General features: G+C 44.4%; 1 protein-coding gene across 1 annotated transcript in view; it reads right to left on the minus strand.

The window, feature by feature from the left end:
* Window positions 1–21853, minus strand: part of ace (angiotensin I converting enzyme (peptidyl-dipeptidase A) 1) — a 74233-nt gene that overhangs the window by 50524 nt on the left and 1856 nt on the right. Inside the window, 4 exon segments of the mRNA XM_084322796.1 lie at window positions 2813–3004; window positions 4309–4452; window positions 10352–10439; window positions 12111–12269. Of these exon segments, the coding sequence (XP_084178922.1) occupies window positions 2813–3004; window positions 4309–4452; window positions 10352–10439; window positions 12111–12269 (583 nt within the window).

Genomic DNA, 21853 nt, shown 5'->3' on the forward strand with positions numbered 1-21853 from the left:
GCCGACGATATGCTCCTCATGAACTCTTTTCCTCATGTATTAAGTCTCTTTGAGGATTTGGGCCATTTGCTGGCTACAGGATTAACTGGACAAAATCCCTCTTAATGCCTCTAAGTCCTGTGGCTAGAACAATCACTATCAGTTACTTTGGAGTGTAATGGTTTTAATTACTTGGGAATAGCAATTCCTTCCAGCCTTTCCCATCTATTTTTAAATATAATTACATGTGACCCTCCATGGCCATATCTCAGTCATCAAAATGAACATCCTCCCCCATAATCAGTTTCCTCTTTTCTACGCTCCCTCTCTCACCTCCTTGCAGCCTTTCCAAGGACTTGGATGCCATTTGTAGCGTCCTTCTATTTGTTGTCCACCCCAACCTGCCCCAAAACACTCTGTGCCAAATTTATAATTGTATTCCTGGGCTTTCCAGCCAAGTTCCCCGATCACCTGCCAGCACAGTTTAGCCCACGTTACTCTCCCCTCGCGGCCGATCCCACCGGTTCCATGGATTTTGTTTACATTTGAAGGCTTTGTGATGCTAGCTTGACATCTCCTCTCTGTGAACAGAGAGAATTGTTTTACTAATTGTCCTGATACAGGTCTGTTTTCTTGCAATGCAACCTCAGTCTGAACAGTCATGCGACTTTCATGCGACTTTTGCGTCACTCTAGACCAGTGGTTCTCAAACTACGGGTCGCGGCCCAAAGTGGGGTCGCAGGTAGGCGACATTGGCAAGTAAAAAAAAACGTTTTTATTTTTTATTTGCCAACATATTTTGGCTAAATATGCCTCGTTTTATAAATGTGTATTGATAACATAGTGCTGTAATAAAAATGTCTAATAAATATGCATGATCAAGTTCAACAACGTGTGCTTTTATTTTGATATTCCTTAATTCCATGTTGAAATTACGCGATACATTAAATGTGGGGTCCCCCAAAAGAATTCCTAAATAAAATGGGGTCATGATGGTATAAAAAGTTTGAGAACCCCTGCTCTCTAGACAGACACCCTTGCTGCATTTAAAAGTATGATCTCCGACCACCGTGTGTCGACTTGTAAACTTGTCTTCGCTGAATCTTTTTTGGTTATTCTGCCTGTATGTATGAAATTGCCGATGAACTGCGTCTTTGTTTTGTAAGCTCATCGTCGCTGTGAATGAGGGTCTTACAAGTTGAAATAAAGGTTTAAAATGTAAATGAAGTGAGCACTTAGACCTCTACACTACTACCCGGCCTGGCCAAATAATTCCTGTTTGAAAGACGGAGACACACGAGTCAAGGACCACCCATTGTTTGAGCCGAGTCCCCCGGCGCTTCATGGGATCCTGTGAAAACACTTCACCCCCGGGACCCCAGGGGCCGACTACTGACGCCGCACCCAAGATGAACTGAACTCAGCCTTTTAGAACCGCAGCAAAACAGCCAAACCGAACCCATAGACTGAGTAAGCACCAACTGTATCCTGCATTCCTCGTTTTTGGCACCTTGTAACCTCGAAAAGATTATTGATCTAAGGGGTTAGAAACTGAACTGCCCTGCCATCCCTCTCCTTCCCTTCCTGTCTCCTTCCACCTTTCTTACAAAAGAAGTTGTGATATCATCAGCAAATAATCATATTCCTATGTGTGTGTTTGTGTCTGCATCATTTCCTTTTTTTATTACATTTAGTATTTGTCTACATTTAGTAATTTTTTACATTTAGTTATTTTTTACATTAATCGTTTTTCTTTTTTTACATTCAGCTGACGCTTTTATCCACAGCGACTTACAAGTTCTGTACAAGTCAGCAGGGAGGGTACAACTCTGGCAGTTAAGGGTCAGTGAGATTCATCAAACAGTGTTGAACTTGAGTGCTACAGTCTTGAGTGCATATGAAACCGGTCTTATTTGACATGCCCTGAGTGGGAGTTGAACCCCGGTCTCCCGCGCCGCGGGCGGCATCGCAGACCACTATACCAAGAGGTGAATTCACTTCTTGGTAATGTGTCTGGATGCCTTTTAAGGGGGAGTGAGTTTACTTGCAGTACCGCTACATGCCACAGTCACTTCACAACACTTTTATCCGTTACACATAGTACTATAGAGGTAGTACTCATAGTACTCATGTTAGCATAGTATGTACTAGTATAGGCAAGGTAGATTACTTAGTAAAAAGGCAGTATGATAAATAAATACATTTGATGTGTGAAATAATCTCTCAGAGAGCTTCATGTAACTTTACGATCCCTATCTGAGAAGTGTTCGCGACTTTCAGATGATTAGATAAACGTGATCATGATTCTTGAAAATACTTTTGCCTCCATGCCTATCAATAAGTGATAACAGTGATCAGTTTAAGATGATACACAGGGGACATGAAATACTGTCAGGTTTTAAACGGTGTGGGCATCAAACAGGAGGAAAGACTGTCAGGTTTTAAACTGTGTGGGTATCAAACAGGAGGAAAGACTGTCAGGTTTTAAACTGTGTGGGTATCAAACAGGAGGAAAGACTGTCAGGTTTTAAACTGTGTGGGTATCAAACAGGAGGAAAGACTGTCAGGTTTTAAACTGATTAAACAGTAATTAATAAACAAAGAGGCCTATTGGGATGTTGGATCCTAATGTGAAGAACTATGTGATTTAATTTCTATTTTGATGCTCGTTTATCACTTATATCATGTCTGCACTTCATGCATTGCTCTTGATCTGCCAATTTTGTGCTCATTTTATGCCTGCATGTCTTTTTTTGCTACTTTGAGCTGCAATTCTTGTATGAAAGGTGCTGCACAAATAACGTTTATTATTATTATTATTATTCTACCGTACCGAGCAGGTGAGCAGGAATGGGTCCCTTGAGGTTGATGTACTTGGAGCCGTACTGGTTGTAGAGCTTGCGTCGGACGAAGGCGTGGAGTTCCTTGTAGAGGGGCTCCACGGTCTGATAGATCTTCTCCAGCTCTTCCTCAAAGTTGTCCATCTCGTACCACGATTTCCAGTACGCCCCAGTGTCATTATAACCTGGACAGGACAACATGTTCTTAAACCATTGCTTCTTTCTGCTTCATTCACCTTTAACATTCACTTAGACACTTTAAACACTTTTTAACACTACACCATTTTGTATCTATTTATTACTAAAGATTTCCAGTACATCCATACCTAATTTTTGCATTTGGTTGCATTTTGTACTTTAGTTTTGTATATTGTATATTTTGTATAGTGTTTGGTCTTTATTCTTTTAACTTTTTTACTGTATGAAGCACAATCTCAGGGGGCTCATACAGAACCAAGCATTTCACTGTAATGTACATGTACCGTATATGTGACAAATAAAACAAAACTTGAACTTGTGTTTCTGTCGCTCTTAGAATTCACTAATGAAAATGTATTGAAATTCTTAACAAATTCTCAATGCATGATTTTATTTAAAGGTGCTGTCTTTTTTTTTGCTTGTTCAAATAAGTGGTCTACATGTTAAAATAATAGCTCTACACTCCGACAGCCATCACTGATATAGAGTGTCTGGTCAGTAACATTGGTCTCCCAGTCGCGTGTATGCCTTCTACGACGGAACTGCGTTTCCGCGTTCGAGTTTTGCGCTCTGATTGGCCAGGTCATGTGACATGTGCGCCAATCGTGGGACAGCAAGTTCTGCGCCTATTTCCGGGTCTAACAGCCTGCAAACCTAACCTAACCTTAACCAACTTCGAAAGAGTGCCTAAGCTTAACCGTCGGAATCAGGGCAGGCGTTCTATCGCCATGCTCTAAGACAAACTCTAGCCTTAACCAACTTCGAACGAGCGCCTAAGCTTAACCAGTGTAGAAACTTGCGGTCCCACGATTGGGCGTACATGTCACATGACCAGAAATGACCTGGCCAATCAGAGACGCGGAAACGCAGTTCTGTTGTAGAAGGCATTCAGGCCTCCCAGTCCCTCCACTCTGCAGTAAACAGGAAATACATGTTCTGGTATCGCGTTCCCATTTTATCCAATCAGGAGAGAGAACTCCACACTGAAGAAAATGGTCTGACAAAAATAAGAAATAAAGAAAATATGTGAATTAAGCAAGTAAAATAATCGGTGCAGTAAGCTTGGCAAGATAGAATTAAGTAAAAATATCTAGGGATCTCTCTCCTGATTGGATAAAGTGGGAAGGGATACCAGAACATTTATTTTCTGTTTACTGCAGAGTGGAGGGACAGAGACACATGTTACTGACCAGACACTCTATATATCATCAGTGATGCCTGTCAGAATGTACTGTATTTAACACTTGTTAAAATGTATGTAGAAGGTCAAAGGTCATGTTGACATGCTTACCATCGCCTCTGGATGCCTTGTTGCTGAGTTCCACAAACCTGGGGTAGTAATCCCGGAGGGGTACGCCTGAGGCATTGTGCCAGCCTTCCCAGGCGTACAGCAGCCTCTTGTAGCTCGTGGAATTGGCCATGATATTTGTCAGCTCTGGGGAGAGAGAGAAAAAAATAAATTTCAGTACGGAACACCGCCATCATAGTTTTAACCATTTACCGTAGCACAATGTGTAACAGTCACAAATGTGCCTAGTTGTGTTATTATTTAGTTGCAGCAGTGCCATGTTTTGGTCACTAAGTGGCGCTCCTTGTTTGTACTTGACGTAGCAACAGGTTTCATTTGATTTAATTTGAGCCAGTGACTCACTTCACTTCCTGTCTACCTGTCGTTCAGCACAACGTTAACTTGTCTGCTCCAGTAACGACGTGGCTCGTGTCTGTAAATCTATGATGTCGATCTACATGTATGTTGAGAGAACATAGAGCCGTATGACCAGGCAACGTATGGTCATAAGCCGAACACTATGTTTTGCTTATAAATGGCTGTGTGCAAAATCCCAACAGTGACAACGTCTGAGTAGCTTGTTGCTAAGCTAAGCTAGCCTGGTGTAAATCTTTAATGCTAACAAGTTTACGTCTGTAGCTCTTTGCTAGGCTAAGCTAGCCTGGTGTAATTATTTAATGCTAACAAGTTAACGTCTGTAGCTCTTTGCTAAGCTAAGCTAGCCTGGTGTAATTCCTTAATGCTAACAAATTAACGTCTGAGTAGCTCTTTGCTAAGCTAAGCTAGCCTGGTGTAACTCTTTAATGCTAACAAGTTAACGTCTGAGTAGCTCTTTGCTAAGCTAAGCTAGTCTGGTGTAATTATTTAATGCTAACAAGTTAACTTCTGAGTAGCTCTTTGCTAAACTAAGCTAGCCTGGTGTAATTATTGAATGCTAACAAGTTAACGTCTGAGTAGCTCTTTGCTAAACTAAGCTAGCCTGGTGTAACTCTTTAATGCTAACAAGTTAACGTCACACAGCCAGACATGTTACAAATGGTAATACAGTACAGATACGTTTGGCATTAATGGCTCTGCTCTTCAGGGTGCCCTCTGCATAGCCTGGTTATTAAAATCACAGGCAGTGCACATACAAAATTATTAATAATAATAATTACTTGCATTTATAAAGCGCTTTTTCTAGACACTCGATCAAAGCGCTTCACAATGTAGGGTGGAAATTGCCTCCTTCACCACCACTGGTATCACCCAACCTTGAGCTACGCAGGCTCAATGGCTGCCATACACTGGCACCCGGCACACATCACACTACACAGTGGTTGAACGGCTCAGGAGACAGGGATTGATATCAGTCAATTTAGAGGATGATTAAGTGGCCTTGATGTCAGAGACCTTATTGGGAATTTGTCCAGGAACTTATTTGAAGAAATCTTGCCATTATTTGCTTACTGCACCGGTAGATCGTTTTTTAGAGTTCTCTCTCCTGATTGGATAAAATGGGAATGGGATTCCAGAACATTATGTTTTCTGTGTTTACGCAGAGCTGACCAAACACTATATATCAGTGATGGCCGTCAGAATATAGAGCTATTATTTTAACATGTACTGTACAGTAGATCACACTTATTTTAACAAAAAAAACAGCTTACAGCACCTTTAATGTCTAGCTCCAAGTGTTGTGTGTGTCAGAAGTCAGCTGAATATATATTCAGACAAATATATATATGCGGTAAATATAAGAATATAAATGCAAATATAAATATGCTGTATATACAGTACTGCATATTTATATTTGCATTTATATTGTTGTAATGTGTCGTTCTCTTTCTTCCAGCATGGCTGCCTGTAACCATAGCAGCCATTGTTTTGTACATGGCAATGGAAGAGACAGCGGTTGCTACAGTATGTGTAAAACAGAGGTTGTTACTGTATGTGTTGATATATGAGAAATGTATCAACAAAAACATATTTATATGGTGTCTTATTGCGTGTAGCTTTATGCCAAGCAAGCAGTGCAAAAATTTAACGTAGTGGCATGCAGTAATGCGCCTTTCATTTTCCGCCGCCCAGCGCCCAGGTCGCGCGGAAATAGGCTGTCTATTGCCATTCTCTTTGACAAACTCTAACCTTAACCAGCTCCTTAACAACGCCTAAACTTAACCGTTCTAACCTTAACCAACTCCGAAACCATGCCTAACCTTAACCATAGAAATTATATTGCCATTCTCTTTGACAAACTCTAACCTTAACCAGCTCCTTAACAGCGCCTAAACTTAACCGTTCTAACCTTAACCAACTCCGAAACAATGCCTAACCTTAACCTTAACCTTAACCATGCCTAACCTTAACCGGCGAAATAACCTTAACCGGCGAAATAATACACGTTAAAAAAAAAATCACGTTAAAAAATATTTTCGATGGGATTCGAACTCGCCAGCAAACAAGCCATAGGATCCACAGCCATGTGTCCTTGCCAATTGAGCTATTGGTAGATACTGAATAAGGGGCGGTGACTTATATATATTGAGCTCCGCTCAAGGCGGGATCTCATGCGCATGCGCGGGCACCTCGCGCGAGCACGCCGGCGCACGCACGCACCTGAGCGAGCACGCCGCTGCCGGTGCACGCACGGTAGCATTTGTCCTGAAAAGAAGGGCGCTTTACCGCACTAGCGTGCGGTGACGAATGCGGAAGCATTTTTGCACTGCTTGCTTGGCATTAACGTACAGGCTGTCTTATTACTGGATCTTGTAATACCATGCCACTTTTCCAGTGTTTTACTGACTCTACCACTGCACCGACATTAGGTTCACTAATATTTTTTAACTATCTTAGAACACAGGAATAACAATTCTTAGATTGGGCATAGTTCCCATCTCTCTCTCTCTCTCTCTCTCTCTCTCTCTCTCTCTCTCTCTCTCTCTCTCTCTCTCTCTCTCTCTCTCTCTCTCTCTCTCTCTCTCTATCTCTCTCACCCTCACTCTCACCCTCACTCTCACCCTCACACTCTCTCACTCTCGTTAGCTAACAGATTAGTTATGATGACACCATGGACCTGCGAAACGTATAACGTTAGTTAACAGATTAGTTATGATGACACCGTGGACCTGCAAAACGTATAACGTTAGCTAACATTAGCTAACAGATTAGTTATGATGACACCGTGGACCTGCAAAATGTATAACGTTAGATAACAGATTAGTTATGACACCATGGACCTGCAAAACTTATAACGTTAGCTAACAGATTAGTTATGAGGACACTGTGGACCTGCAAAACGTATAACGTTAGCTAACGGATTAGAGTTATGATGACACCATGGACCTGCAAAAAGTATAACGTTAGCTAACAGATTAGAGTTATGATGACACCGTGGACCTGCAAAACGTATAACGTTAGCTAACGGATTAGAGTTATGATGACACAGTGGAACTGCGACACGTATAACGTTAGCTAACAGATTAGAGTTATGATGACACAGTGGAACCTAATTCATCTACAAAAGGAAGCCACCGTGAGGGAAACACTGCAGTGGAAAAGGAGATAGCCTCTATAGTGTATGTGGGGGGGGGTCTGTTTGTTATCACAGTGAAGTGGGAGGTTGTTTTGCTTTAGAGTGGGTTCACTGATTAGATACTGAGAGTGACCCTTGTCCGCCTCAGTGAAGGCCTGTCCCACCAGGGGACGCATCACCTGAGGTAGAGGAGGAGGAGAAGGAGGTGGAGGAGGAGGAGGAGGAGGAGGAGGAGGAGGAGGAGGAGGTTGTTGAGGAGGAGGGGGTGGAGGAGGAGGTGGAGGAGGAGGAGGTGGAGGAGGAGGAGGTGGTTGAGGAGGAGGGGGTTGAGGAGGAGGAGAAGGAGGTGGAGGAGGAGGTGAGGAGGAGGAGAAGGAGGAGGAGGTGGAGGTTGTTGAGGAGGAGGGGGTTGAGGAGGAGGTTGTTGAGGAGGAGGGGGTTGAGGAGGAGGAGGAGGAGAAGGAGGTGGAGGAGGAGGAGGAGGAGGTTGTTGAGGAGGAGGGGGTTGAGGAGGAGGAGAAGGGAGGAGAGAGGAGGAGGAGGTGGAGGAGGAGGTTGTTGAGGAGGAGGAGAAGGAGGTGGAGGAGGAGGTTGAGGAGGAGGAGAAGGAGGAGGAGGTGGAGGTTGTTGAGGAGGAGGGGGTTGAGGAGGAGGTTGAGGAGGAGGAGAAGGAGGTGGAGGAGGTTGTTGAGGAGGAGGAGGAGAAGGAAGAGGAGGTGGAGGAGGAGGAGGTTGTTGAGGAGGAGGAGAAGGAAGAGGAGGTGGAGGAGAGGAGGTTGTTGAGGAGGAGGAGGAGGTGGAGGAAGAGGAGGAGGTGGAGGTTGTGTTGAGGAGGAGGTGGTTGAGGAGGAGGATGAGGAGGAGGAGAGGAAGAGGAGGTTGTTGAGGAGGAGGAGGAGGAGGAGGAGGAGGTGGAGGAGGAGGAGGAGGAGGAGAGGAGTGGAGGTGGAGGTGGAGGAGGAGGAGGAAGGTGGAGGTGTTGAGGAGGAGGTGGTTGAGGAGGAGGAGAAGGAAGAGGAGGTTGTTGAGGAGGAGGTTGTTGAGGAGGAGGGGAGGAGGAGGAGGAGGAGGAGGAGGAGGAGGAGGAGGAGGAGGAGGAGGAAGTTGTTGAGGAGGAGGTTGAGGAGGAGGAGAAGGAGGAGGAGGTGGAGGAGGAGGAGAAGGAGGAGGAGGTGGAGGAGGTTGTTGAGGAGAGATTGAGGGGAGGAGGGAGGAGGAGGAGGAGGAGGAAGTCCCTATAGCGTCTCTGTTTGTTATCACAGTGAAGTGGGAGGCTGTTGTTCGGGGACTGGGTTCACTGATTAGACACTCAAAGTGACCCTTGTCCCGCCCTGCCGGTGCGATGTTTGCGGCCCTCCTGTACATTACCATTCATTAAGTGCGGCCGTCATTTTCGATGCAATAAACAAGTCCACTCACACACTTAACAAGCGATTGTTTCCATGGTCCAGGTCCCACGAGTAGAAACCACAGACTGTTTGTGTTCTATTGTGTGTGTCTTGGCAAGCGCTGCAGTTCTACCATCACTCCTCTGGCAGTGTAGGGACACACACTGTGGCACGGGGGCCATTGTTGACCCCAAACCCTTTAATGAAGGAGAACTGAGTGACGACGACGAGGCAAATGGGGTTGTCGTGCCGCGGTGGTGTTGAGAGCTCCGAGCGAGCGCGGTTTCTATAGCTCTTCACTCAACACCCCGGAGGGCAGAGCTGAGACGCTTCCTTTAGAGACCTCTCTGAAGTGATTGTCCTCATCCTGTTGCAACCCGGGCCCTCGTCCCCCCCGTCCCCCCCCCCTGCCCCCTCCTCCCCCTCCTCCCCCCTCCTCCTCGATAGGATCTTCACCACTCCTTCCTCTCTGGTCCCTCGTCGTCGTGTCCCCCTTCCCTCATTGTTGGTTCTGCTTCGTATCCCTTGACGACGTTTTTTTTCTTCTTCTGTTTCAATAACTCCAATAATAAACCAGTCTCTTTATGGTTAAAGGTGCTGCTGTAAGTTGTATTTATTTTATATTCAGAGTTAATTATATTGTTTACACACTGTTTATTTTTCTCATATTTTTATATTCAGATCAAATGTTATCGCCTATGTGTTTCTACTATTACCCTGCCCATACCTGTACCCCCCCCCCCCCCCCCCCCCCCCCCCCCCCCCCCTTCCTCCCCCATGCTGCTATGACGCCCAAATTCAATGGTTGATTCTTGGTTACTGTAGAACTCACCTATTTTAAAGGAGCTGTGAGTGGTATTTTTTTTGTTAAAATAAGTGTTAAATAGACCTGTTCGCTGCATGACAACATTGTCAAAGTGTGCAATGAATAAAGAGACTTCTTCAAAGTCCAGTTTAATCTCTAATTAATCAGCAATACCAACTGGGTCACGTGACTAAGTTGCCCACTACCTGCGCAAAAGAAAAAGTACAACGGGGCTCTATGGAGAAACCATGACACTCCCCTGACTAAAAGTTGTCTCAAACTTATAGCACCTTTTAATTTATCATCTGAATACAAGCGGTGTCTTTTTGGCCAACTCACCAGGCTCCAGACTCCAGCAATCGCCCGGCTTTGGACACACCTTGGACGTTGAATAGATTTTGTCCATGGTGCTGAGAATTTGGCTGAACTGGAGACAAGGAGACAACGAGGGGCTTTTAAACGTCTTGAACACGTGCATCACGTTTAATATCACACTCCGATCAGATTAGATTCTAACGTATTGTCGTCATCATGCAGCACAAGTACAGTACAACAAAAAGAAGTTTGGCCTCCAACCAGAGTGCAAGTGTAACACAGTAAAGTGCAATAGTAATATACAATGTACAGGTGATTAAACTGGATATAAGATATATAAATTAGTACTACTGAGTAATAGTGCTAATCAGGTGTATGTACAGAGTAGTACTATTAATATGTAGAGTGATACAGGTATATAGACACTATGGTAGTAAGTCGTACTGGCAGCGTAACTAGTAAGAGTAGGTAAGGGATATGTACAGATATAGATATAGTATCTACAGATTAAAGTAAAAAAGATTATATGCAGGTATGTACAGACAGATATATATACATGTTAAGAATAAATATATATATATATATATACAGCACTATTGTACATGCTATTGTGACCGATCGTATGGTACTCCTCTTGCGTTGTGTAATTTGTCGATGCCCCGAGGGAGAGTCGAACACGGGTCTCCCACGCCGTGGGCGACGACATAGACCGCTGCACTAAGAGGTGAATTCACTCCTGGGTACCGTATCTATGTGGCTTTTAACCCTGTTGTGGGGAAGTGAGTTTAACTCGCAGCCCGCTTACTGCCACAGTCACTTCACTTCAGTTCAGTTCAGTTCAGTTCAGAGTTTTTATTTGCCACATGGAATCATACAATCAGAGTTTCTTCATTACACAATCATAAATAGTCATTCCATGGACAAAAGGAGCAGGAAGAAAAATAAATCTTATAGTTACCTGCCCCTTATTCCTAAACTAACAAGTATTTACCTAATGGTCGGCGTACAACCTAATTTACACAAATAATCATTTATACCATTATACAAGAAACACACAATCCACAGTTAAACAAGAAAAAATTTAATAATAATGATAAAGAATAAAGAATAAAAAAAAAATCTCACTATTCAGATCACATTTGATTTTCATACTGACTAAATATATTTTTTTAATAATTTTTTTTGAATTGATAAACACTATTACATCCCTTAAGCTCGCTATGGAGAGAATTCCACAACTTTACACCAATAACTGAAGGACACATCTGTTTAAGTGTGGTACGTGCAAACTGTAAATTGTATTTTCTCCTACTAAACTCACTTTCTAAATGAAAAAGATTTTGTAGTTTTTCTGGCAGTGTATTATTTCTTGCCCTAAACATAATTAACATTGTTTGAAACTTAACCATGTCTTCAAGTTTAATTATTCTAGATTTAATAAATAATTTCACACCACACACGTCCATCGTGACTGTGGATATGACTGACCTCCGTTACACTCACCTCCCTAGACTCACGCCACCTGAGGGCATCTGGGTCACCAGTGTGACCGATCGTATGGTACTCCTCTTGCGTTGTGTAATTTGTTACACAAATATAATATATAATATTACTCACGGACCTCTGTTACACTATCATACAGCGGTGAGATGAAATACAAACTGATTCCGTCTTTTATCAGTCGGTCCTCTAAATGGATGGTCATTGTGGATTGTACATCTAAACACTCAATAATCAATCATCATTATTGAATCAATAATCAATAAATAAATGTGACGCGAACCTCTTCTCTCTCGGCCGCCGGCAGGTTGGCAGCTCCCAGCTCGCTGATCTTGCCGATCAGCTTCTTGACGACGGGGTCGGCAGACGTGTTCCGAAACACCGTCTTGGCCTTCATCCCCCAGGCCTCCGTGAAGGCCTGCTCGATCAGGGAGGCTTCCACCTGGAGGTGGAGGAGGAAAAGGAGGAGAAGGAGGAGGAGGAGGAGGAGGAGGAGGAGGAGGAGGAGGAGGAAGCGGAAGAGGAGGAGGAGGAGGAGGAGGGGGAGGAGGTTGAGGAGGAAGAGGAGGAGGAGGAGGTGGAGGTCGAGGAGGAGGAGAAGGAGGAAGTAGAGGGAGGTCAATGTGGTGCCACATCAAAACATGTCTCTCTACAGCATCCATCACTGTGATCATCTCTCTCTCTACAGCATCCATCCACAACACAAGGTCAGCGAAGGTGATGAAAAGTAAGAGGTACCAAGGCAGATACCAATGTACAGAATGCCGACCAGGCGTTACTCCTTTCACATTGCGTTCAGCGTGTCAAGTTTCCAGTTCAAGTTTTGTTTTATTTGTCACATATACGGTACATGTACATTACAGTGAAATGCTTGGTTCTGCATGAGCCCCCTGAGATTGTGCTTCATACAGTCAAAGAAGTAAAAAGAATAAAGACCAAACACTATACAAAATATACAATATACAAAACTAAAGTACAAACAAAATGCTAAAATGAGGTAGAGATGTAGTGAAAATATTTTAGTAATAAATAGATCAAATATGGTGTAGTGTTAAAAAAGTGTTTAAAGTGTATAAAGTGAATGTTAAATGTGAGTGTTTAAAGTGAGTGTGTGCAGTGAATGTAGATGGATGGGTATTGGGTTAGTGTCGCGTCATTGAGCATCCTGATGGCCTGGGGACAGAAGTTCCTTTTGAGTCTCTCTGTACCGGCCATGAGACTCGGGCAGTTGTTTGGGTGGCTAGAGTCACATTATAGCAAAGAAATACCATTTACAACACCTTTAATGGCAACCTGGCAGGTCACAGTTTCCACCTTAAATGGTGCCTTTTATATAAATGGTGCATGATTTTATATAGCGCTTTATCCAAAGTGCTTTAAAATGTTGTTCCTCACATTCAACCATTCACCCACACATTCACACACCGACGGCGGAGGCGACCATGCGAGGTGCCAACCTGCTCATCGGGAGCAATTAGGGCTTAAGTGTCTTGCTCAAGGACACTTCGACACGCTGCCTGGGAGGAGCGGGAATCAAACCATGAACCTCCGGATTGCCAGACGACTGCTCTACCTCCCGAGCCAATGTTGCCACCTTTGAATATTCCCAGAATTTTGCTACCCTAATGCTGCCCTACAAGGGGACATGGCTTGGGGGAAAACACTACGACAATGCCATTGGCTGTGCATCGATAAGAACTGGCAAGAGACTGTGTTGACTGTATGTTTTACAATGACATTTACATTTAGTCCTTTAGCTGAACGCTTTTATCCAAAGCGACTTACAAGTTCTGTACGACAGGTCAGCAGGAAGGGTACGACTCTTTCAGCTGAGTAACAATGTTCATCAAAGTGTTGAAACTTGAGTGCTGCAGTGTTGAGTGCCTAGTAGTAGTAGAGACATATTAGTATATGCCGCATTTCACTGTATGCCCTGGTATGTATGTGATAAATAAACCTCTTGAATCTTGAATCTTGTAGATTAGGAAGAGTGCATGATAGTAGAAGACGGTAAGAAGGTTTTTTGTGTTTTAGTCTACGACGAAAGACTGGTTGTGATTTGGCTGTCCTAACTGGAGCAAGGACAGAGAATAGGCGGCTTCTCTTTGATGACCCTCCCGGAGCTCGGATAGGAGTGGGTCTGAGGCGGCCAGAAGATGTAGAGTGGAGGGGTCTTGAGGGAGTTAGAGACGTCTCACCTCGCCAGCACATACAGAGTTTACTCAATACAATTATCTTGACGGTAAACCTGTCAGACAGCGAGTAACAATAGTGGCTTCAGTTAGTAAACAACCGCGACGTTAACTCATTGACGCCCAAAAACATAATATCTCGTGTTTCGCCGCCAACGCTTGAGCGCCAAATACCTAATATCTCGTTTTTAGATCCTTTGATATTTTTCCTTTGATCCCCGTTCTAAACACTCACCCGGAGCTCTCTAGGTCTCTCTGGCTCATCTGCCTACGTTGGAATTGCAATGACGATCGAATCTCACCAGGTGGCAGTATCGCCTATCTTTTGAACTGGAGATATCAGTTGTCTTCCAGCCTGGGCCAGTACTGAGTTTACCTCCGGCTCTTTCCGCCTAGGAGTGGATCACAACATAGCAATCGGTGGAAGATTTTTTTTAACGTAAAACATGCTTCTGTAACGATCACAGTGTCGTGTTTTACCGGACGTAAAACATGCTCGACAAACACGATCGCGGTTTCTAGTTAAAACGACCCCCCCGCCCCCCTTGATGATTTTTGTGAAGACACATATGTATATGGTATATACCTTTGATTTGGAAGTATTTGGGGTTTCAGGCGATCAACCAGAACGAGTTGGGCATATTGCATATAACGTGCCATATCTCGCTATCTATGAAAAAATACTGGATTCTTTTGGAAAGGGGCAATGTTTAGAGTGTAATAGCGCAAAAACTACAGTATGTAGAAATGTACTGATTTGTCAGTGATGGACTGTGAACAATGGTTGTCAAATGAGCCATATTATTGTCTCCATAGCTATAATACAGAACACACGATGGGTCTGCAAACATCGCTAAAATGGTCAATAACGCTGGCGCCAGGGCGCTCCAGTAGCACACCACATAGCGCGCTGAGTCGCGAAGCGGTGGCCCCGGGTTCGATTCCCCGACCCTTTGATTCCCCGACCCGGTGGCCATATGCCACATGTCTTCCCCTCTTCTCCTCCCGTTTCACCCTCTCTCCTCTATCGGTCCTGCGCGCTCAAAGAGTTAATAAATTACACACATGTTGCCAGTTTTGTCATGTTTTTGAACGGAACCTGCTAAAAATATCCTGTACAGTTTCGACGTGCCAACTTTTCATGCAGTGTTGAACCATTCTCTATAGAAACAGATACAGATAGGGCGGCCGGGTAGCGCAGCTGACTAAGCGTCTGTCTACCACCGCAGAGACACTGGTATCGAAGCCAGCTGTCAGCGGTGCCTCCGGCTCGGCCGGCCGTCATACTGACACGATTGGCAGAGTCAGCGGGAGGGAAGCCGGTGGAGTGGTAATCTGGTCGTTGTAAACAGCGACTCCTACAGGTCGGTCAGGGCGCCTGCACAGCGAGGGAGGGATCTGGGTGAGGTAGTGTGCCCTCCCACACGTTACACTCACCCAATGAGAGTCTTCGCTGCCGGGTGAAAATAGGCTGCTGGCTGTCTCCTATGTATCGGAGAAAGCATGTGACTTCAGGGCTCCCTAGACCGGCTAGTAGGGGGCAAACGACCAGGAAGGGGAGGGGGGAATTGGCATAACGACTAAAATTGGGATGGGAGGAAAATACAAGAAAAATAGGAGAAAAAGCGGATAAAAAAAAAGAAACAGATACAGATGACATGATGACTAGTTGACAGACATTCCTGTGCTCATTAATCCATTTTGAGTCTGAATCCCTGAATCCAGTGTAAAATACTTTGACACTGTAAACCTTATGATGATATACTGTTCCACCATATCTACAATGTGGAACGCCCTACCCAAAGCTGTAAAGGAATGTGAATCACTACCCACATTCAAAACCACTCTTAAAGAGCACCTACGGGAGGCTGCAATTCGAAACTGGCCACCGTAAATGCCCAAAACCCCCACCACCTCCTAATAGACAGTCTCCTCCCCACCGCATGTATATATTCCCTCCCCGCCGTATGTATATTTCTCTCCCACCCACCCACCCCCTCCTAATGTACAGTCCCCTCCCCATCATATGTATATACTCTGTCAGGATCTAGGGGTAACAGTACTGTATATTTGAATACCGTTTATGTCACAAATGTATCAGTACTAAATACCTATATGTCCCTATGCCATAAATGTCATGTATGTTGTGTATGTCATAAATGTCTATATGAATTGAAAATGGGGGACCCTGATGGAAACAAGACAAACGTCTTTCTCAGGTCTGCATCCCCTTAACAATTGTATGTATTGAGCCGTACTGTATTGTACCCATTCTGCAATCTGTTAAATAAAGTTTTCATTCATTCATTCATTCCAATCACTAATTATAATTATCTAGATTATATTAATCAATTGTGTGTAATTTGAGCTCATGTATCAAAGGGGAAGTACACCCAATTTATGAATTACTAGAGCATCGTGGGTTCGAGTCCCTGTGATCATAAATCACAAAAGCTAAAGCTCATACTGTGGGTTTGAGTCTAAAGCACTTCAATTTCCTTTTAGATGATTGTGTTAAAGTGCACGTCTGTGTATTTCTGCATTTTTAAACACATTGCCGTTAGTCTGGGGCAGTGTGCACTTTGCACTATGTGTGTGTGTTGGGGAGTGATAAAAAATGCATTTGTTATTATCCTTGCTCTTTGCCCCATCTTGTTGCCTCTTTGTTATGATTTTATATGCTTGTTTATGCTTATTTCTGTAGGGAAACCTTTCCGAGTTTAACCCTGTAAAGAGATGTTGCTTGAAAGAAGACTTGGAGGCTGCGTGACTTCAGAGGTCAGAGGGTGGGACCTATAAACACATTTACTATCCAATAGCCTTGTGAGGCTGAACAACAGGACAACCCATTGACTATGTAAATAGTCTTTAACCCTTTAAACCCACTGCCACACTACAGAAGGTTAACCCTTTACTGTCTATCACACTACCGACGGTTACCTGCTGTTGTGTGGCAGTGGGAGGGTTAACCATTTGGTGCGGCAGTGAAAGGGTTAAAAAAGAAATCTTGAAATAGCTAAAAGTGATGTTGTAATTTTACAACAGATAAATAAATACTTGAAAATGAAAAGAAAGCACCAGTAGGAGCCGGTAAATATTCTATATGTGTACGGATTCATAAGAGGAAGTTACACAGTAAGTTCCGGGTGATTACACTGAACAACACAGGCTGTGTTCTAAAAGTGTGTTACCATGTATTCTATTCTGATCTATGTAGCAGACTGTGGTTATATTCAGCGCATCAGTCGTGGTCGTCAGTGAATCCATGCATCATGAACATATCATTCAGTCATGGTCTGGACTGTGTGTGGTCGTTAAAGGGACTCTATGTAGAACATATCATTCAGTCATGGTCTGGACTGTGTGTGGTCGTTAAAGGGACTCTATGTAGAACATATCATTCAGTCATGGTCTGGACTGTGTGTGGTCGTTAAAGGGAGCGCTCTCTGATCTTACTTTGCTACAAAAATTATATCGTGGACTTCTTCAATGTTGCAAGTGTCTCTCGCAGTGGCTTCCGAAGTCATTCCCCTACGGCATTCCACTGTCAAACATCTCTCCCCAAACAAGAAGTAAACTTGTGTTCTTTCCGCTTAACATACCGAATAAATAATATGAAATTATTGTCGTCGTCGTCACCATATTCGTCGTCTCTTTTATAAATAAGTAAAATTCAACGGCATAGCCGCATTTTTCCTTTCAAACTAATTTGGTTGCGGATTTGGTGCAAATGTTTTGCTCTCTTGGGCCGAGGGGTTCAGCAGGCTGTGAGGTACAGGCGCAGAGAGACAGCTCTGCGTCGGAGGAGTGAGAGTGTGAAAGTGAGCGTGAACGTGTGGAATGCACACACTCACTTTAAACATTCACTCACTTTAAAACACTTAAACACTTTTTATAAACATTACACCATATTTCATCTATATATTCCCAAACGAATTGCTTCTACTGTACCTCTTCTACCTCATTTTTGCATTTAGCATTTTGTTCGTCTTGTATATCGTATATTTTAGTGTTTGGTCTAGGGCTGACCCCTATTAGTCGATTAGTCTGTAGTCGACTGTCAACCTCTTTTATAAAAATAATATATATTTATAAAAAAAAAAAAAAAAAAATAATTGTATCATTCTTTCCAAAAGAAAAGAGGCCTAGAAGCGTGGCTAACACTAATGGCACGCATACCAGAGGCTAACTGCCTACGAAAACAGGCACAGAGGCACTGAAAGAGGATTTCACCCATCTAATGAACACACTAGACTAGACAAATATCAAGATGTATCCATCAGTGGACCAATTGCATGCTTTTGCAGAGGACAAGAAGCCTTCAGTCGACTCCTTCAGACATTAAGCACCCCCACAGCCCAAATGGAATGATAAAAAAAATAAAAATATTATACTCGTTTTTTTTAGTTTTTTTGTCGACGACTAACGGCAAATTTTGGCCAATCATAGTCGACTATACTATAGTCGGGGACAGCCCTAGTTTGGTCTTTATTTTTTTTACTTGTTTTTACTGTATGAAGCACATTCTCAGGAGGCTCGTACAAAACCAAGCATTTCACTATAATGTACACGTACCTTATATGTCACAAATAAAAACAAAACTTGAACATGAATTTGTCCGAGGTGCGGTCTGCAGATCCACAGGGGTCGTATGGGGGGAGGGGGAGGGGGAGGGTGTTCCAAGATTCAAGATGAAACAACAGTTGAATTGATGTTATAATTTAACACACTTGAGACTGTTAAACCTTGTACTGAAACCACAGCCAGGCTGTCACCTCTCAACAGTGGCTCGGGAGGTAGAGCGGTCGTCTGCTAAACAGAAGGTACCCGGTTCGATTCCCACTACTCCCGGCGGGCGGTGTGTCAAAGTGTCCTTGAGCAAGACACTTAACCCTCTAACTGCTCCCGATGAGCAGGTTGGCACCTTGCGTGGTCGCCTGTGTGTGAATGGGTGAATGTGAGGAACCAATTGTAAAGCGATTTGGATAAAAATGCGGACGCCAGGGTGGCGCACCACGTAACGCACTGCAGTGCCACGCCGCCGTCCCGGGTTCGACTCCCGGAACCCGGCGACCTTTGCCGCATGTCCTCCCCCCATATCTTCTCCCATCCTTCCTCTCTGTCGCGCTTGTCCAATAAAACCGATTTTTTTATTTTTATTTTTATTTTTTTATTATCTTTATTATCTTTCCCGATTTTTTCTCCCATCCCACCCTTCCTGGTTGTTGCGTACTTCCCCCTACTGTTGGTCCGGGAGACCGGAGACTGTCACATGCTTTCCTCCGACGCATGTGCAGCCTGGGGCAGGCCAACCTGGCCGCGCAGGTTCTCACCGGGGAGAGTTCCAACCCTTGCTGAGCAGGCGCCCCGACCGAACTGTAGGGGTCGCTGTCCACAACGCCCAGGACCCACCCTTCAGCTTTCCCACCCCCTGATACAGCCAATTGTATCAGTGTGAGAGGCCAGCCAAGCTGATAGCAACGCCGGGAGCTGGATTCGAACAGGCGAATCCAGTGTCTCCCGGTGTTGGTGACGAACGTAATCTCCGTGCGCCACCTGCCCCCCCCCAAAAAAGTTTTCTTAAAAACAATGTTAATTTAAAAAATGCTATATGAATGCAGCCATTTAGGTATAATTTCACTCACTTGAGACTGTTAAACCTGAGACGCCTCGAGGGCCCAGAAACCACATTCGGGCTGTCGGCTCTCGACTTTCCATCAGCATTTAATACTATTCATCCACACCGGCCTGAAGAGACACCGCTTTAAATTAGACCGCGGCATTATTGGCTGGATAATGGAGTTTCTCTTTTAACAAACCTCTCCCCTGCCAGCTCGTCTCATCATCAACTATAGATCTCTGTGTTCCTTCTCATCTCCTGTGTATTTTATAATACAAGCGACTGCCGCGGCCAACATGACAGCATTTAACATTGTTAAATTTGCAGATGCTTCCATCATTGTCACGACTCCTCTGGCTGAGGACTTTGTTGGACGTTGTGACTCATCTTTCCTACAGCTGAGTGTCCGTGAGGCAAGAGGACACGGTGATTGGCTTTCAGGACATCCCCGCCTGAACCCAAGAACCAGGTCCATAGGGAGGTGTAGTCTGACGTCACTTTGGACCGCCCGCGCGGTCCACTCGTATAGGGATTTATCATTGGGAAAATGGATGCACAAAATTAGTTCCCCTCTATCACTAACATTATTATTATTATTTTTTATCCACTTTTTCTCCTTATTTTCTATTTTTCTCCCATCCCAATTTCGCCTCGCCAATTCTCCCTTCAATTCTCCCCTCCCCTGTCTTGAACGTTGCTAGACTATGCCTCCCACTGGTCGGCTGCAGTGAGGACCAAGCCTTGCATCACGTGTCCCCTCCGGTACACGAGGAGGCAGCTGTTGCATCTTTTCACCTGAACAGCGCGATCTCTCAGCGGCGAGGAGTAACGCGTGGGAGGCTCACGCTGCCCCCGTTATTTCCTGATTCTGCTGTACAGGCGCACCAACCGACCTGTAGGAGTCGCTGTCCACAACGTCCAATCCCCACCCACCGGCTTTCCCACCCCCTAATACTGCCAATTGTGTTAGTATGACGACCGGCCAAGCCGGTAGCAACGCCGAGAGCTGGGCTCGATACCAGCATATCCTGCGTTAGTGGCGAGCGCCTTGCCCACTGCGCCACTCAGCCGCCTCACTAACATTATTTTTTTAAGCATTTTTGGTTGAAATCAAATTCCGTGATTTTTTTTTACAATTAATTGCAAATATTTTCATGTTGAGCTATAGATTGTGGATGAATACGCACAGAAAGGTACACCATGCAAATGTTCATGCTTTATTTGTTTTAAACGAGACGATTTAGAAACGGGCAATGGGGAAATACATAGCGTTTTCAAGATGGTGGGCCGGCCAGAAACGGCAATGACGTAACCACTACACCTCCCTATTGAGCTGGTGTCACGAGCTACAGGCGGTACCTGGGCGTCACGACGACGGGCTCCATTTTGAAGACAAGACTGACATCGCCTTGTTCGATAACGTTTTTTTGTTCTCCCTGTGCTCGCAAGGGTCCCCCCCCCCCCCCCCCCCCCCCCCCCAATAAGATGAACCCAATGGAAAAACATGCAGAACAGATCACTATAGCGCTGTCGCGTCCCTGACGAAGATGGACAGGAGCACGACGAGATGGGAAAAGTGCAGAGAGACATTTCATCGGCGACTCGGTGCATGTGTCCGTGTGTGTGTTCCTGTGTGTCGCCCATTTCGCATGCGTCTGTGTTAATCTGCATGACAAATAAAGACTTCCTTAATAATCCGAGAGTGTTGAATATGAAAGAACAGTCTAATCTTACTTCTGACCTGATATTACGCGTACAATTTGCTCGACTAAATAGGTAGCCAGATGGCGTCCCTTGCAGAGGGCAGGAATCTGGGAGGCCACCGGTTGTGTTGAACTTTAGGCGCCAGGAGGAAGGGTAAGATAACCAGAGGAGAAGGTGATAACAAGAGTAATATTATGCCAGAGAGAGAGATAGGATCTTCGTTTCCTCTGTATTCACCTTCTTAGGGATGGTAGCTACTAAGCCTGTCCCCGACTAAGGATTTGTATAGTTGACTTTGATTGGCAGACATTTGCCGATAGTCAACTACCCCCCCCCCCCTCCTGAATGCAAAAAAGAAAGAAAATTACATTAAAATTATCATTCCATTTGGGCTGTGGGGGTGCTTAATGTCTGAAGGAGTCGACTGAAGGCTTCTTGTTCTCTGCGAAAGCATGCAATTGGTCCACTGATGGATACATCTTGATAATATTGTCTAGTGTGTGAAATCCT

The sequence above is a fragment of the Notolepis coatsorum genome, assembly GCF_963971535.1.
Source record: "Notolepis coatsorum genome assembly, chromosome: 10".
In the NCBI taxonomy this organism is placed as follows: Eukaryota; Metazoa; Chordata; class Actinopteri; order Aulopiformes; family Paralepididae; genus Notolepis; species Notolepis coatsorum.